The 19,687-nt window shown below is 41.0% G+C and overlaps 1 protein-coding gene across 15 annotated transcripts in view; it reads right to left on the reverse strand.

Moving 5' to 3' along the window:
• KIAA1217 (KIAA1217 ortholog) overlaps positions 1-19,687 on the reverse strand; it is a 372,206-nt gene that overhangs the window by 78,715 nt on the left and 273,804 nt on the right. For all 15 annotated transcript variants that reach the window (XM_075492659.1, XM_075492650.1, XM_075492651.1 and 12 more), the window contains one exon: positions 3,941-4,139. In XM_075492659.1, the coding sequence (XP_075348774.1) occupies positions 3,941-4,139 (199 nt within the window). The remainder of the gene's footprint in view (positions 1-3,940; positions 4,140-19,687) is intronic.

Consider the following 19,687-nt stretch of genomic DNA (forward strand, 5'->3'; position numbering starts at 1 on the left):
GTTTTAAAAGCATTCTCCTTAAATATTTCTTGTAGAAACATGACACCTTAAAGTAAAACATTGCTGCAAGGCACAGCACCAAAATACTAGGCATTTGATCTCTGAAGTGAATTCTGTTTCACCTCATGTTGCTGTTCTAAGATAAACATTACTGATAGCAGGCATATATTACTGTACTTTTATTATTACTATTATTTGCATTACTGTAGCTCCCAGATGCCCTTGCCATGTTCAAAGGCCTCATTGATCTGTGTGTGCTGTATAAACAACCCAGGAATACAACCTCTTCACCAGCTTACAAGGTGAATAGAAGACACAAAAGACAACAGGACAGCTGCAGAAAGATAAGGGAACAAAAAGAAACGAGAAGACCACAGTCTCTCCAGCCAGAGGAGCAATAAACAGATCCTGGGACCACGGGCGTGCTCTGAGTAGGCAGTGCAACAGAGAGAGCGGGAAGGTGGGACTGGCAGGAGACCAACGCAGTGGCTTTGCGGATGTCTGCAGAGGATGCCTTCCAAGTGCATTAGAGGGCTGCCTGAGAGAGGGTGTGAAGGCACTTGTTTGAAAATTAAACACATGTAGAAAGTTGGCATTATTCACCAAGTGGAAGCAGATGGCACTTGGTACTGAACAAGAAATGAAAAGTAGCATTGAAGTGGACTTGGAGGAGCCCTCATAATGAAGACAAGTAGTTTATATTTAATGAGATTGAAACGATACAGCCAGAGGACAAATGAAAAAAATGCATGTGAAGCAGTCTGCTTGTCAAACTAGGAAGAATGATCTTTGTTGCTTCATTTGAATGTGTAAGAGCGAACAAAATTACCTGTGTCAACTGCCTAGAAAAGACCATTACAGCAGTTGCTATTAAAAAGCTGATGAATTAGCTGAGTGTTTTTTCACTACGTGGTGGGAAAGGAAAGGCTGCATCATAGGGATGTTATGATGCAGAAAAAATCTGAAATCTACACCGGATGCAGAGCCCTGAACCACTTTAAGAAAAGGACCAGGTTATGGGCTTAAGTAGAAAGATAGTGCTTTGTCCCCAGTGATTTAAAAAAAAATTTTAAAAAGGGGGAAGGAGTGTGATGGCCTAATGAAGGAGAACATAAGCTAGGCTGAAAACAATGGTCCATGCAACTATATTAAAAGAGAAGATCAAGATTTTAGTTTGGACAGAAGAGGTAGGATTCATGTCATCCAACTACAGACATTCACAGGGAAGACATCAATAACTAGGTTCTCTGGCATGTATAATTTATCAGACAATTTTATAGGATTAATCACCACCAGCTCAAAATGTGGATATAAAATCTCCATTTGATCAGATGAATCCCATCCTAAAGGAGAGACAGAAAAATAAATGGGAGAGTCACCCATGTAGGTATGATAATTCAACTAATCCACAGGGGTAAGATGATGGAGACAGGTACAGACAAGGAAAAGGAAGGAGGACAAAGCCCTGAAAAAAACACAACAGAAAATCAATGTTTGAGAAGAGGACCTCTCAAATGATACCTGAAAGGAGAGGAGAGAGACAGGAAGAAATCAGGAAAGAACAGCCATTGAAACAAAGGGAGGTCAAAGTTTCAAGAAGAAAACATTAAAAGTACATCAGAGATCTGAGAGAAAAAGGGTGTTCACAAAAGCTGGCCATTTGTTGACTTTGACAATTGCAATGGAACAGTAGGGAACAAAAGGCAAGTTGCAATTAGAAGAATAAAACCCCAGACAGGCTGGAAATGGGTCTAGGACAGAATTAGAAGAGTAAAACTCCAGCTAACAGTTGTAGCGACCGCTCAGTGCAAGAGAAAGGTAACGGGGTGGGAAGTGGAAATGTATGTTGTGTTCAGGGACAGTTTTGCTGGGAGGCATAGAAACATGTTAGCAACATAAGAGTAGGCACTTTAATAGAGTAATAAGTTAATAAATAGACAAAGCAAGGGATGCGAGGCACAGAGGAACATGAGACAGCCTCCGAGGGAGGTGGAAAGCTTCAGGAGTTGACTGAAACACCTGTGTTTAAAACAAGGAAGAAAGAAGAGAATTAAAGGAAGACATGGCAAGCAAAGGAGAGAAAAATGATACTTCATCTCTTCTCTGAAGGGAGACACGGGCAAGATCTTGTGAAGAGTAAGGAACAAAAATAAAGAAATTGTTGTGGAAATTATTCAAAAGCGGTGAAAATGCAGCTGGTAGTGTATGCTTTGGACTCCATTAAGCTGGAATTGCTGAGGTTCCCTTAGAGAGAAGGGTGGCAGAACTGAAGGAGGGAATTTTGTTATGGAGGAAGTCAGCTGGGTCATGGGATTTCCTCTAAAAATGCTCTACAATACAGGCATGGGAACAGAGGAAGCAGATGTTGGGACTGAGCCAGGTCTGAGGTTGGCAGAGTGACGCCTGCAATGGGAGCAAGGGAAAAAAAGGTGGGAGTGGTATTAAGATAATCAACAACCGCATTCTCAGGGGCAGGGAGGAGATGAAGTCATAAACTGTCAGTCTGAAACTCAAGGGAAGATGGAGGGATAAAGTGAGAGAGTAGGAGCCGATGGGCCAGATGATGGTTGGCAATAATGCGCTTGGCAACAGAGATGCAGAAACCCGTATCTTGATTTAATCAGTTGATCTAATCTTGTGAATAGACTGTTTGATGTATAAGAAACTTGAGCACATGGTGAATGATGATGCAAAAAATCAGATGGGTCTTAACATAGGCATTACAGTGGCCAAACGGTGGTGTGGGAGTCTGCAAACCCAGGAAGATAAAAAAACAGAAGCTGAAATCCAAGGGGCTGGCTAATGACAAGACACTGGATAGACAGCCTGAGGAGAGCAAGACAGAGGAGAGAAAATGGAGTGCAGTGCTGTTCAAAGACTAAGAGGAATGAGGGAATTGGAAGTGGCAAGGCTAGAAAAGCTCCAACTTGCTCTCTTAACTACAACATGATATGGAGAAGCACCTCAGCCACAGGATCTCCAGAAGAAACAAGGCTGCAGCCAACAGTATACTTCTCTTACTTTCACATCATTTTCCTGCACTAGTGGCAGGCTGGCAGAGAGGAAACACCTTTTCTGCTTTCTCCTTCATCTTCTTATTCTCCTCTGTCCATTCTTTTTATCACATAACTTCTTATGAAAAAGATGGCACAAAGGCCCACCATATTTCCTTGCACAGTTTTACAGTGTAACGTGTTTGAGGCGTGCCTGAGAGCTTTGTTGCTACATCATTTGGGACTTTCTAGGGACCCTGAGAACCTGGTCCTTCTGCTCGAAGAGCACAGACTTCAGGACTGAAGGAACACCGTTAATTAAGCAGCTGCACTCCCACAAAATAAAGGATAGAAAGATGCACCCAGATGTTAGTCAGATCATTTATTGACCAAGCTCTGAATTAGTGAAGGGAAGTGACTGCATCAGCTGCCGCATCCTGACATAAAATGGGAAGGTGGTGGGGCTGCTGCAGCACTGTCAGCAGCGCCACAGACCTTTAGCAGTGTTAGACGATGAATAATTGGCACTGTTGTGAGGACATTGGTGACATTCATATTTGCAACTTCAGGCTCACAAGGATCAGACTTTGCTCTGCCAGCAAAGAAAAAAACAGTTTTTCTGTAAATGTTTTTTTTGTGTGTTCCGTATTTTAAATATTTATGTCTCAGTTAAAATTCAATAAAATATTAAATATGTGAACCTGCCTGTATTAGATGAATATTTGAACAAGGTACACCATTTCTCAATGGCTTGTGCAACAGATCTTGTACCTACAGCTGAAGGCAGTGTCAGACCAAACCTCTCATATTACTCAGATACCACTGAACATGCCTTTATGTGTCAGGCCACTATCTGTCAGATACTTATCAACTCCACTCCTTTTTATTCTGTAAGTGCACTACAAAAAAACCAAACAAACCCAACATGTAATTCCATGTTCACTTACCTCACATCACACAATTCATAGTATATGTTTCTGCTCTCGTCCTTGATGTAAATGGCCACACTGGGCGATTCCAGCATTTTCATTGTCAGTTGCTGGGGGAAGGCACTTACAAAAAGGGCACGAATTGTGTCTGTGCTTGTGATTTCATTCGGCATCCTCAACTGCTTTGTTTCATCTCCATACTGCAGATATAAAACACCTACAAGCAAAATATAATAGCAAGTTACATATTCTTAAGTGCACAGAAATGATCTGGGCTTCAAAGTCCATGGGGAACACAGACCAAACCCATAATGAGTACAAAAAATCAACTTACTCATAAAGCACATACAACATTTTCCTTTTCAACACACTATTGGAATAGAGCATAGAACAGTGATACGATTGTGCCTTGATAAATATGCTTGCTCCAGGACTGCACTTTGCTGAGAAGCCTATTTTTACTGTTTTTCTGTTAGATAAATCAGAAGTTTACCTGAAGAAGGATAATGGAAAATCCCAAACACACCAAGTCTGCTCTGCAGTGGAAGGTGTTGGTAAATCACAAAGTACTTTTTTTTAAAGCAGTTGAGGAAGAACTTTATCCTTTTATATCACCCAGATTCCCTTAAACATAAATTTTGCATTTTAGCCTCATGCTTACTCAACAACCCCCCCCCAAAACAGATTTCCATTTTAGCACTAGTCATTTTATATTCACAATTCAATTTACTGGCATTATATAGTATAAAGCCCTAGATGAAACTCCTAGCAGGAGCAAAACTGAGGTCTCACACAAAAACAAGAGCAATTTTGGATCCTTTCAGTTTCACAGCAGTGTTAATAGTCATCCTTAGCACTCGGGGAGAAACACGAGTAATCTTAGATGCTGTATTCCAAAACACAGACATTCTTATTCACTCAAGACAAAAAGAATACCATTCTGATATAGCTAACTCTCTATTTGCAGGGAATGGGAGGCTGTGAGATGCCCGATAATAGAAAAAACATGGATAATATAGACCGGGGACTCAGGGAAGGGATACTAAGTTCTTCTTCCACGATGCCTGTATTGGCCCTGCCAGGCTATGCTGACTCCAGCATAACCAGCGGGTGCCTGTACTCCACTGGCCAGTACTGCACAACGAGCGTGACTCATTAGCTTTGCTACAGCCCAGTCCCACACCATCCCAAGCTACAAAGCCCTTCAAGGACTGAAGCACTGAGAAAAGCCATCTCAATCAACAGCAGAAATCAGACTGGACTTGATGGGGTTGATTAGGTCTGACCATGACGGGCCTGGCTCCTAAAAACTGCCAAAAGGTCTTCTCATGAGCATCTCCAACGTGGGAAGGCTCATTAGGACCTGAACAGCAGGAAACAGGCTGCCACACAATTGCAGCGAAACTACGACACTTCCCGGGATCCACAGCACTAGGGAGTAGATGCAGAGGCAAATGCTCAGCCGAACTACTTTGGATACAGAGGAAACAGGAATTGGTAAGCCCAGCTGAGCCTACATATTCAGTCCCTACCCAAGGCATGGATATCCTGCCTGGACATGGACTGATGAGAGCACACTGTGCTCTTTCTGAGCTATCTCGGGTGCCTCTGTACAATGCTGCACTGCGCCAGGAAGAAACACCTTCCTATCTGCAAGAGATGGAGCAGGTATAGCTTCTGCAGTGGTGTCAAAAGACACTAAAATGGCAGATCACAGAATCACAGAATGTTTGAGGTTGGAAGGCACTTCCAGACGTCATCTGCTCCAACCTACCACTCAAGCAGGGACACCTACAGCCAGTTGCCCAGGACCCTGTCCAGACAGCTTTTGAGTATCTCCAAGGAGGGAGACTCCACAACCTCTCTGGGCAACCTCTGCCAGTGCTTGGTCACCGTCACAGAGAAAATGTCTTTCCTGGTGTTCAGAGGGAATCTCACACGTTTCAGCTGGTGCCCATTGCCCCTGACTGAGCATCACTGAAAAGAGCTTGGCTCTGTCTTCTTTGCGCCCTCCCTTCATGTACTTCCATAAATTGATGAGATGCCTCCCTGAGCCTTCTCTTCTCCAGGCTGAACAGTCCCAGCTCTCTCAGCCTTTCTTCATAGGAGAGATGCTCCAACTGAGTTAATCATCCTTGTGGCCCTTCATTGGACTCTCTCCAATGGGTCCATGTCTCTCTTGTACTGAGGAGCCCAGAACTGGACACAGCACTTCAGGTGTGGCCTCACCAGTGCTTAGTAGAAGGGAAGGATCACCTCCTTCGACCTGCCGGCAATATTTTGTCTAATGCAGCCCAGGATACCATTGGCCTCCTTTGCTGCAGGGGCACATTGCTGGCTCATGTTCAGCTTGGTGTCCACCAGGATCCCCAGATCCTTTTCTGCCAAACTGTTTTCCAGCTGGGTGGCCCCCAAGATATACTGGTGCATCCATTTTGCAGACATTTAGCAGCCCAGAATGAGATGGAAGAGAAAAAAAAAATGCAGAAAATAAAGAAAAAAATACCACTGAAGTTTGTATTTCCACCAGCTGTCTGAGAGGCACTGCCACAGCTAAATGCTTTGTAAATGGCTCAAAACCTATCTAGCCATTGGAAAGTATTTGGAAAAGGAATACAAAATTAGATCTGCTCAAGAATTAGTGATTACAGAAACACCTACACTGAATTCACTGCAGCTCATGTAGATACAGAATCAGGGCAGTTTTACACCTCACTAGTGACATAATGGTAGGACACCGTTCAGGCTGAAGTAACCACTAAAATCTTTATTACATTTTCAGGCAGACTTTGGGGCTTGAGCAGATTTGTGCAGCCATGCCTTTGCATCTACCAATAACCAATGCAGGTAGGCTAAAACAAACTATTCTATGATTCTAGTTTACACAAACTGAATTCACAATAGTAATTGCAGTGTAGATGCACCGTATGTTGTTCTCCCATGGCCAATATAAACAGGAAGGTTGGGAACACAAGGTCCTCAATGTGGTTACCATCAGTCATCATCAAATCTCAGCAAATCACAAAACTTAGATGGTAACTCAATGATTCTCACTTGAAAGTCATCAGCAATGGGATGGGCAGTTTATAGTCCTGAGATACAAACACTGAACAAAAGCAATGGGAAAAGCTAAGGTCCTAGAACACAAAGGCATTTAATGAAAAGAAGAGAAGGCATTTTAATCTAAGATGAGCCCTCTTTCCCCTTAGTCTTTAGTATTTTTGTCCCTATATTGTCCATAATAGCTATAGAGAAATGAACATACATATAGGCAGATGTTCCTACAATCAGTGGGTAGATACTTGTGCTTGCACCTAGGGAAGGAAGATGTTAATTTTTCTGAATACTAACCAGACTACTCAACATTACCTAACCATTACTTAATATTAGGCTGCTTTTATAAAATGGAGCTGTTAACATAATTTTCCTACTATTATCAAGAGCTGATACTTTTTCTTTCATTAAAATTGCAATCAGACCCTTTATGAATCCTACTACAAACTTCCATTTTCCTTTCAGTGGAAAAGTTGTTTCAGACTGAAAAGTCACTAGTTTTCTTTCAAAGACTGAGGAGAATTTTCCCAAGAATTTTATTTTAAATGCCAATATTTAATGGGTTATTAAACTACTTTTTCTTTTTTTGTTTATTTTAATTTGAAACATCATTTATTTCTTTATGCTCTTCTAGGTAAAATTGGCTTTTTAGTGCTCATTCAAATATTCTATGCAGCTAAACATTCTTTAGAATTTAGAAACTAACTATATTTGTAAAAAAACTAAGTACACATGTTTTTAATGATTGTATTTATTTCACTGTTCCAAGATGTGCATAAACAAACTCATTTTTGGTGATAGCTTTCAGTTCTTAGGAAGAACATAAGAAACCGTCTATATTTTGGCATTTTAAACTTTCTTGGATTAAATGGCAAAAAATTATTTTTTGGCTAAAAATACAGACTTTGCATATCAGCTTCACAGATGTGTGTGACTCTCTTTTCTGCCCAGTTTAAAAGTTAGTGCAGAATGCACAAAATGCTGTTTTTGCATTTCAGGCCACTAAAAATATGCTGAATGTTGAGCTACTGAAACCATTAACACAAAAGAAATGGTAGAGTTGAAAAATCTTCCTTATACACAAGTCGAAATAATTTCAGAACAGTCTTGACTCTGCCTGTCCTCCAATACTCCCACAAAATATTGATCCAAAACAAAATTACAGTTATCTTTGGGTCTTGGATTTTTCAAACCAAATATGCATGTTATCCAAAAAGATCATGCCTTAAAATATGCAGCTTTAACATACAACTCAGAGAAATGTTTTGGCCACAATCTTACTGTAGGGGTAACAGACATTTTCAAAGGCATAATAAATTCTTTTTTCCTTACTCTCCCTTAAATCACATGCCCTTAAAAAAAATACTGCCTTTCCTCTTGAGTTGTCTGATCCATATCATGATATAGCAATGCTTTAGCGCATTTCCTATTTGACAAAACGAACTGTTCACTTCTGAAAATCCAGCTTCAGCATGACAGGATAAAGAGACTCAAAATCCATTATTTTAAGTCATTGACGTTATTTTTCTCCCACACATTGCTGGGCTGAAACTCTGAACACTGGCAATACCCACAGGCCCAACTTCATGGAAGCTGCTGGAGCTCTGAGGTTTGTTTTACCTTCAGCTAAAAATTACTCCCATGGAGACTTAAAGCCAGAAGAAATAAAATATAACTCAGGCACAGCTTTTGTTAGGGCACAGCACATGTGCCAGCAAAGCTGCTGGAAAGAAAGTTAAATACAATGGATGTTAATGTCTCCATGTACCCTGAAGTCCCTCTTGCGCTTCTGTTACAATGGATTTACCTGAAACATGAAGGTTGTGCTGAGTTTTATAAAACAGAAAACAAACGGGACTGCAAAATGCCCTGCTACTCTAGGAAGACAAGTATGAAGATCAGTGTGAACGAGGAAACTATACCATGCGACTATTTTGAAAGTCCAAGTCAGACAACACTGTGGCTACCACTTCTAGGTGCTCCTAGATACTGCCAGCCCTGGGCTTTCCTACAGCTACAAGGCAAACTGCGATGTCAAGCTTTCCCCTTCGTCATGCTTCTATCACCTAGTTTCAGTAATACCTCTGGAATTTCTGATCGTTCTTCACCCTATGGGCAACAGGCCACAGCATTAAACACAGGCCATAGCAGAAAACATTTACGTGTAAGCCAGGCCTTAGAAACTTAAACCTCCTTACAAATTGCTTCACAACATTCCTGTCAACAGAAAGGTATGTTTTATAGTAGGGGAAATTAAACACCTGAGAGGTGAAAGGACATGTTCAAAGAAAGGTTTACAAGCATAAAACCCAGATCTGATGATGATCATGCGACCACACCACATGATCACCCTTTCCTTCCTTGCATACAGAGCTCTTTCAAAAACAAAAGACTTTCTGCTCCCCCTTTACCAAGGGTCAGTGACAGAAGGACTTGCAAAGTATTTCAGCATTCTCTCAGTGCTGGTCTACGTGAAACACAACACAGTGCAATGAAAGATGCTAATTTACCTAATTTACACAGGCAGTGCCTCCTGCACAAGCTGAACCCATCAGCGCTGGGTTTAGAGGGTGCCCGGAGGAGCCATCCTGCACCTTTAGCCCAGCTAGCACAGCTTCGAGGACCGCCCGTGCTGCGGCTGCAGCTCACGCAGACACACCAGATGCACGGCAACGTGCTTGGCTCAGATGCTGCCGCTGGGCTGTAAAACCCACTTGGCAGCTGAGGACGTGCCCACACGGCGTAACGGTGAACCACACCTGAACTCACAGCGTCCAGGCTGGCTTTAGAATAAGGAGCTGCATCACCAAAATGACTCAGCACTGTACCCATACCGGTAAGGTCATAACTCCTTAGTTACAACTGGTGAAGGTTTACTCCCTATGGCAAAAGCTAATGTTGTACAGGCAGCATGACACCACCCAGCTCACATCTCTCAGCACCTCCATCTAATACACGGTGCTGACCCAGCCCTGACTAAGCACCACATTATGATGGTTATATTGCTAACAATGATCTCAGTGCTGGGCAGCTTAGATGCTTAGAAGAGCTTTAATCACAACTCTCTTTTATTTACAGAACAGGAATTATCCTTACAAACTGGTTATTTAAGAAAGAAAAACATGAAGCACACAACAGCAAAGAAAAGTTATATACCTCATAAATCAAGAATAAGTTAACAAACATGATTGAGTCATCTTCTGTGGCCTTTAGAAATATTAATTAATTCTCTCACACAATGAATTTTAAATGAAAAAAATACTGGTACTCACATAATCCTCTCATAATTCTCTTCTCATAAGGAACAAGGGGAAACTGAGGCAGAAGGGGAAACTGAGGCAGAAGAGTTAAGTAACTCCTCAGTGTTATGAAATAAAATACAGTCAAAGCTTAAATTGGAGTTCATGAGTTTCTTTCCTGTGAAGCTACAGGACACTCTCTTTGCAGGCAAGACATCTTGCAAACTTCTGCACTGAAAAAGCTTACTGACATTTAGCAACACCTTAATCTATGGGCTCCTGTCTGAAGAGAAGTATTAACTGATGATAATATCTGTATTTGGCTGACGTTGGGTGCTTGGGTGCTAGAGCACTGAAACCTTCCCACAGAACCAGAAATCACTGGCGTGAACAAGGCACTGCTACTCTCTTCTGATCCAGCCACTGTATGTATCCTCTGGAAATTTTGTGTCCAATTTGAAAATTTCAGGTAATTAGTAAATCTGGTTAGATTACGGCAGTCAAAACCTGGATTCATTGGGAGCTCTGGAATTTCTTTAAATCAAAGATGCAAACTTAGGTATAACTAAAACAGGGGGAAAATACCTACCAGAGGCCTCCAGATCTTGTTGGGTGAAATTATTCATCAAACATCAACAACATCCATCAACAACATCAAAAAAGTATATTAGTACATTAGGAATTAGTACAGGATATATAAGGAATGGAAAATTAGATAAACTAGCAAAGAAAGTTGTATCTTAAGGTGGAGAAATATGGAGTACATGGTGAGGAAAAGCAGTGAGAACTGCCAGAAATCAAGCTGAGCTATGTTTTATAAAGTAAACTAAATAACACAATGTTGAGTTAGAGGTTGGTAAAGTTGTCATTAGATTTGTTTCACTCTTTACCTAACCATCAGTTAACCATATCTTTTTTAGCTGATGGACAGTCTTTGTCTTTTCATGCTGGTTTAGCTTGATCTTCCACCATATGGCCATTGAGTCACCAGCTCTGTCTGCGCTTTCCCTCACACTGAAGTCAGCAGCAATGCCAACAAGCAGAAGTGAGAAAATGCACCCTTGTTTCTTCCTTATATTTATGTCGAATCATTAGTTGAGACTTGCATCAGTTTTAAAAACTAAGAATAACTTTTAAAATCTTGATGATAGGTATTTTTGTTGAGATACTTCAGGCCAATCCAGAGGGGATCACAATAAAAACTGCCAAGCACTTCCTCAAAATCCAGTTTACAGTTTTTTAGTTGTTTTTTTTTTTTTTTTTACCAAAATGCCAAGATCCTTCCAATTTTTCTTTGATTTTTGTTTGACAAAATTGTAATATATAAGACTGTAAGGGTGGCATAGGTCCCATATCGTTCCCCCACCCCACCCCCAGCTATCAGATAAACAGACATAACACATAGTTGGTGCCCTTACCACCAAATTCTGCAAAAGTTATGCAGACATAAGCTTATTATAGTAACAACTCTTGTAGTGTGGAAGAAATTCCTCAATATGCAGTTCTTACTTTCCACACCCTCAAGACTTGTCTCTCCTATTTCACCACACACATTTTCAACTAGTCTGAGGTCATTGCCATGATCCTTGTGGTATTTCTAGCCTGAAGCTCTCGTACTAGTTTCCATTAGCTTCTCCCTGCTGATAATCTGTCCTCCACGTTCAGAAAATGTCTGTAAATATCCTTAGCTGTCTTCAAATACTAAGAGAATCAAAAAGTAGATCTTTTAATGAAATAAAGACAATTACTTATTTTATATAATTTCCTTCCAGAATAGCCTGAAGAGTTTTGCTCAAGGTATTAAGTTGTTTGATAACAATTTCAATAAAAACAGGAACTGTTTTAATGTAGTCCAGTACTACTTCTTACTGCTATTTCATCCTTTTCTGCTATTTACTGTGAAAGCTGTAATTCTGCAATAGATTTGTTACCTAATGAAAAAACACATGGAAAATCCAGTAGTGGCATTAAATTTCTACCAAAGTGTCATGAGAAACAAAGATTTTTAACTGTCACTCAAATACTAGCACTTTTCTACAAACGGATACATTTAGCTGGCTAAGAAGAAAATGCAAAAACCAAAAAGAAAATGGACAACTTTTTTTAGCTGAAGAAAAATTGGTATTTGTCCTATCTGATTGCAGATAAAGCTGTGAAATAGCCTACTGCCAAAAGACAATTTTGTTCATATACCCATGTCAGCGAGTCCATCAAGTGTAGACAGTTACTTCTATCATCTAGAGAGTCTGAGGGAACATTTCAGTTTAACCCAGTTCCCCAGGTGGAAAACAATGTTCTGGAAGGATGACTTTTGGACAATAATTGCATCCATACCCTTGCTCTTGCCAGAATAGCCCAACTGACCAGCAACATGACTTTTTCATATCCCTAACCAACAAAACAATGCCAGTAAACTTGGAAGAACACAAAAATCCTACAATACTTAATGACAAAATATAAAAAAATGACAACTGAACAACTCAGGGAGATGAACTAGAAATTTCATGTGTACCAGAGCTATTTTTCAGAGGGCCCACAGGCTCAGCCATGCTGCATTTACTGCAGTTCAGATTCACCAATTTAGAGTAGTAAAATCAGAGAACTACACACCAACAGGCACAGGACGTGCCTACGCAGGCTGTCACAGCTACACTGCTTTTGCCCACCAGAAGCTGAGCCGCTGACCTCTGAAGAAGCCAGTAAGCCATGGCCAGCCGGCTCCCAGCCAAAGGTAGTAACCTGGCTAGTACAACTTCAGAGGTTGTGTCTGCCAAAGACTACGTAGACATGTTAAGCATTTACAGACACCGTAACCGAGCATTTTACATAGAGACATTTTTTGTTAGCAACTTTTAAAGGGGCAATAGCAAAAAAGACAAGAAAACATCAATTAAATTTCCTGGAATATGTGTTCTTCCTCTTGAATAAACACAAAGAGAGAGAAAGAGATCCTACGCAATTGCAGTTCCTTCCTATATAAATCAGCTGTATCAAACACACATTACTTGAGTGGTGACTATTTTTATAAACCCTGATTTTTAGTACTAACCTGTGTAGAACTGATGCGTTCAAGGCCAGAATGTCACTGTTTTAGTCATGGAGTATTAAAGTCACATAGGCCATACATGACTTGGTAGTTTTGCTGCATCTACCATATTTTCTGTATTTACTGTAGGAATTCTCTTCAATACTTCTGAAGTTATTTCTTTTCTAAAGAGTTCACTACTATCACTAGCAAGTTTAGGGGTTGAACCATCAGCATGTAAGAGCACAGCTGGTTACAGCATCACACCAGAAATCCACCTACATGGGCTCTAACAAGCAGCTTGACTTTTTGTTAAGTCATTAAGGCCTACATTAAACAGGATCTTGGACCGGTGAGCTTAGTTAGCGTGGTTAAGAACGCCAAGAGGTCATTTGCTGGTTCTCTCCAGTTTCTCATTATCTCTTTTGTACTAGGGAAATAAAAACTGGTCATAACAGCCCACGTGCAACCTCACAAATGCTGTGAAGAGAGGAATAATCACTTTCCTTAACCCACTTGTTATCAGACCCTAAGTCCTTCCTGCAAAGCTGCTCCCAAGCCAATCTGTCCCTGTCTATGTTGTCGCACAGGGCTCTTCTGTCCCTGCTGTAAGACTTCATTTGCCTCTGTGGACCTTCATGAAGTTCCTGCTAGCCCATTCCTCTGGCTCACTGGGGTCCCAGTGAGTGGCTGGCTGACCCTCCAGCATATTAAAAGCTCTCCCAAAAAAGGTCAGACTTGACCATGCTGATGGTTCATTCCATCCCAACAGCCAGGTTGTTGATGTTGAAAAGTACTGGCCTCAGAGTCTACCCCTGAGGAAGACCACTGAAAACCAGCTGCCAGTTAGACTTTAAAGTATTAAGCCCTACACACCTTGAAGGCCACCCATATCTCCCCTGTGTGGCTACAAGGATGCTATGAGAGACATGTGAAAGGCCTTGTTAAAGCCAAGATAATATCCACCACTCTGCCCTCATCCCCACAGCTGGTCTTTTCATCACAGAAGGTAACTGGGTAGAAGCAATGGTACCAAGTGCTTGCTTTTATGAAGCAGTTGAGTAGGTAAAAATTTATCTAGATGGGCTCCCATCTTGAGAGTTGCTCAGATCATTGCCCCTAATATCCCAACATAGTACCCTAATCAGCAGGCTATCAACAAGCCTCTGATGCAGTGATTATCCTGTTACCCTGTTTAAATCAGGCTACTCTATAGCCAAAAATGCAAAAGAGAGAGAGAGAGAGAAAGAATAAGAACAAAAACAAGAGACAGCCTTACAAGATACCACAGAGATGACAGTATTTCCCATTGAAAACAGAAACCTGAACTCAGGCCCAGCATAGTAACTATGTGTTAGAATCACTACCTAAATATATAAACAGTATTAGGAGCAATGACTAAATCCAAGAGCTGTCCTCATTCAGGGACTTGCTCTCAGCACTGACAGCAAATCCTAAATACATTGTGCTGAGGGACAGGCTAGTACTATGCTTCTCTGCTTGGCCAAAATCTTGCACATCTTGCAACGCATGGAATTGCAATACACTTTTTTCTTTGCATGCCCTGGTGCAAATGGAAGGGTCTGGTGTTTGTGTGACTTACTGTATTAGAGGTAGAGTTACAAATTTTACCTAACGTGAAAATTAGATCAAATTTGTCCAAGTGATAGCTCCTGTGCCAGATACGACCCATGGGACAGCTCCATCTGGCCTCCTACCTTTCCTCTGAAGGGTAGTTTGGCATGTACAAGCTATTCCAGCTGCCAAATCCCTCTTCCAGCAGACACCAAATGCTAAAAGGCCAAATTGCTGCTGCTAAATCAGAATAAGAAGTGGTGATAGAGCAGGATGAAGACATTGTACCTTCTGTGCAGGCATGATCTGGGGTAAAGAGAAAGCCACTGCCACCTTGACATAGCTTTATTCAGTTGATCAATTTGGATCCTTACTACTCTACGTCTCCCTTTATCTTCACCAATCATTCTGGTTTATTCATGTTGCACAGTCCTGCAATAGGAGTATTTTCTCACTATATTACCCAACATGGTGAGGTCCCATTTTTTAGTCGGGGTCCTTTAGTATTACTGCAGTACAAAAAATAATTGATTGCATTCAAAAACACCTAACAGATATAGCAGTGACAGATACAGACTTGCATAGCTAATGGTTTTATTTAGCACATTGCATATCTACTCCAGTCTCACTGCAATGAACCCGTTGGATCCATGCTGATACAGCCTGTTGCAACGGAGTCAAATTCAGTTCCAGTGTGACACAGCATCTAAAATATACTGCTTATCAGCTTTTTAGTGGCAGACAGAAGTGCTTCTGTTGAAACAGCATGTATTAAATAAGATCTTGGTTCTTGGAAGCATTTTTTTTTCAGGTACGCACAAGACATTCTCTTATAAGAGGAAGAATGTGTTAAATAAACAATAATTGACTGCACGAGTGTTAGCCTGGGAAGGCCAATATTTCACTCTTCCATATAGCTGTCTTTCACAAATCATGTAAGGACAATAAATGAAACAGAAAAAACTCCCAGCACTATGATATGTCGATATGATTGTTTACCTTCTTTTGCTCTTTTGATGCAAAATATTTCAGGTAAAAGGTGTTGGGTTTTTTTTTCTTTTCAAGTCCAAAAACTTCAGCTATAATTTGAAGAAATATGAAAGAAGATAAAGTCTAGAAAAGCTGGACAGGAAAACTACTGTTACCTTTGAATATTTTAATTTCCCAGGATCTGTGTTTCAGTTCAATAATTGGAACTAGTTGTTTCAGGCTGTTTTTCCTATAGACCTGACAGCCCATGTTAATGTACCTGACCATGACAGGAAATATTTACATGACCTCTTTGCATGTTGGCTGCTTTGCATACACTGTAAAAAGACAAGATAGGGAAAATTTCTTTAAGATGACTGAATACATTAAAGCTATACTCAGCTTTAACTTGAAATGCAGTTCCCAGGGAGTTCCTCTCCCATGAATTAAACTGAAGATCCTGCTGACTTCATTAGGCTTGAATCATGCCCTAAGGACTCCGAGAAGGCAGTGCCACTGCTAAAAAATCACAGACTTCTCTTATAAAAATCTATGACTGTTCACACATCTGCCTGATTTAACATGCCTATTTTAATTTCTATCTCATAAATGGTAAATAACAATTAATTACCACCAATCTAATATATAAGTCTACCTTTACTATGTATATTTTTCTGTGTAAGTCTTACAGTACATTGCATACACATGTATAGAGAGTTATTTCTATCGCTGGGTGACAGCAACCAAGTCACTATCCCTCTCTCCGCAGAAGTTTTTCTATGTGTAAAATTGTAACTGCAGCCCTGACTCTCTTTTTAACAGGCTTTGAGAAACACCTGCAAGAAATGCTACAAAAGATCCAGGTATTACTATTATAATCAGTAACAGCGTTTCCATAGAAGGTGGCAGCAAACTAATTAATCAGACACTAAAATCTGCTCTTGCTAAAACTTTGGGTTGGGGGACTAACAAATAATATTCAGGATATTCCATGATTGTTTAAGACCGTCCCCGTGCCAATCCTTAAGCAGTTGTGTAATTTTACTCCTCTGAGTAATCCCTCTGAAGGCAAATAAAAGGTAAATGTTGGCAGAATCAGACATTTCTGCAGAGGCCTTTCAATGCCACCTCATTTTAGGCACAGGTTTGCCAGCGAGGAGCCCAGTCATCCTCTGCTGCTTATTCATCTGGACCAGAACAGCTGGGCACCCTGCCCGGGATACCCAGAGAAGGCGCCTGCAGCCCGCGAGCCACAAAGCTTCATCCTCCTCAGTGACTTCTCAAACCCAAATCCTTGTGCACTTGTGGAAATCCCTCCTAATACCATATTCTTTCTTAATCCAACCCTGCCTGTACAACCCAATCCTGCGGGAGCACCCACAGCTGTTACTGCAATCGGAGGCTGTAATCACACCCTGCCCTTCGGGGGTGTAATCACACCCTGCCTGACGGCGTCAACCGCCCCGACCACTCGGTCACCGCAGAGGATGCCGGTGCCTGCACTTACAAAGGATCAGGCCCATCGTTTGGACAGATGTGCCACGAGAGAGGCTGCAAGCGAAAATATTTGTCAGTCTTCACTTTGTTGCGGAGGCACGGGAGCAGCGACAGCAGCAAGCTGCAGCGCAGGCACAGGCTGGCTACTGGCCTAACCTCGCTGGGCACTTGTCAGGTTCTGCTTCCTCCAGGCAAATTGCAAGTGAAGTTTGTTGAAAGCTTTTGAGCACTTTCCAGGTTTCAGCTGATTCTCGCTCTGACAGTTTTGCTAGATAATTTTTTCCCACAGTTATCGCACTGGAAAAACTCCCAGCTTTCAAACAGATATTTTAAAATACATTTAATTTTCTCTTGCGCAGTGAATTAATTTATTTTAATATCTCACTTTGTCTCCAGGCTGCAGATTGATGAGACAAGTGCTGATTTCTGATGGACCTTTTAGCCAAGAAAGACCTTCATTTCGAAAGCTGTGGCTGAAATTTTAAATGGGCCCACAATTGGAATACTGTTTTCTGGGTCGACTCCACATAGCATGCAATAGCCTCGCATGTCAGAATACCATGTCCTATTAGATTAGTCCTGACTGACAAAACCATGATTTTGGGGTAGCCAAAATGCATTACCACTACTCCTTCTCAGGCTCCATGTTAATTCAGACCACAATTTAAAAACAAACTGACTCATATGTAGTTAATAAAATAGGAACCTATAGAAGAATTAAAATTTCAAAAAGAAAACATCAGGTTTTTAAAACAACGGCACTGAGATATTAAATGTAAAATTAGTAAAAATTCACAAAAGTTGGTCATTTTCCTCACTGAAATTATGTTGGCTGAGGATCAAAACATAATTTGCATTTAAATTAGATTAAATTAAAAAATTAATAGAGATGGAAAGGGAGGTGATTATACATAGCTTGTTTAAAATCATGTGAACAGAAATATTGTCATGATGCTTTTAAAATTGAAGTTATAAAGTTTCCTGTTTTTTAAAAATAAACACTCCCCTTGTACTGCCGGAAGCAAGAACAATCCCAACTCTGCAAAGAGTCTCAAAATTAAAATTTCAGAACATTGCTCATGGTGGTGTTAGAACACACTGGCAGAAAAGACTGAAAAGGACATTATTGTAAAAGAAATGCATTGAAGAATAATAATCTAAAATTGAACTGGTTTAGAATCATTTTTAGACTATCTTTTAAAACAAACTATTTGCTATTAATAGTTCCTGGAACAACTTGAAAATGACAGATTGTGGGGTGGTGACGATATATTACGTCCTCTTTGGATAGTATGATGATCCCTTAAGCCACACACCTAGCTGTGACCCCTCCTGCAATGCAAGTGTGAAAAGGCTTATTTTGCTCCAGTTTCAAATCTAAAAACTCTCAACTCAAATGCTTCATATTACATTGCTTCCCTTTTGTTTTTTTTCCCCTCTGCATTTTGCCTGTTCATGCTGGGATAAGCCAGGGTCTTGTCTCTAGTATATGAAAGACAGGCTGAGATAGGGTGCCTTGCAAGGTCTGAAATCCTGGCCATTAAATAAAATGGTACATCCTCACGCGACCGTCTTCCGTTAGGACCTGGACAACACATTTCAGTACATGCAACAGATGCCAAAAAAAGGGTTTAAGAGTGGACTACTTAACAGTGAGCTTCTGCAGCTCTGGTCCTCTCATCTCAGCAAAGATACTGTCGAACTGGAAAAAGTGCAAAGAAGGGCAACAATGATAATCAAATGTCCAGGATGGTTTCTGGGTGAGGAACAAGTGATTACAGCAGCACTTCTCAGCCTGGAGAAGAGATGACCCGAGAGAAATCACAGGCCTACAAAATCAGGGGACAAGGGGGCACGACATTAACTTAAAGCAGATAAGCAAATACAAAACAAAGCAAGAGAAAAGTGATGGTTGGGCATTAAACAAAAGAAAACTCGCTGCCAAAGTCACAGTTGTGGATGCGAAAAATTTACATGGATTCAAAGGGAGACTGAACAAATACCTGGAGGAGACATCTCTTGAGGGTTGTTACACAGGCAGAAACCATAACCATGAAATCCCTAAGCTAAAGATAGCTCGAGGCTGGGAGAGTACTTGGGGGAAGGATCATATATACACATACTTACCCTGCTCTTACTCTTGCCTAGACTAGCTGCCTATGGTCCCTCCTGGGGACAAAATACGGGGCCAGGAGGATTCTTGGTCTAATCCAGTACAGCACTTCCTATAACCTACCAGGTTTATTCATAGTGATAAGCACTTAAGTCTTTTCCAGAAACAGGGCTGTTGTATTCTCTTCAGATGTACACACTGACAATGAGAAAGCTGTTTCTAGCTCAGCTTTTGGGGTAGAAAACACTGCACAAAGCACTGGTGCATAGCAGGCCACCCCCTGTGATGCCAAC

This window comes from Mycteria americana, chromosome 2 (assembly GCF_035582795.1).
Source record: "Mycteria americana isolate JAX WOST 10 ecotype Jacksonville Zoo and Gardens chromosome 2, USCA_MyAme_1.0, whole genome shotgun sequence".
Classification (NCBI taxonomy): Eukaryota; Metazoa; Chordata; class Aves; order Ciconiiformes; family Ciconiidae; genus Mycteria; species Mycteria americana.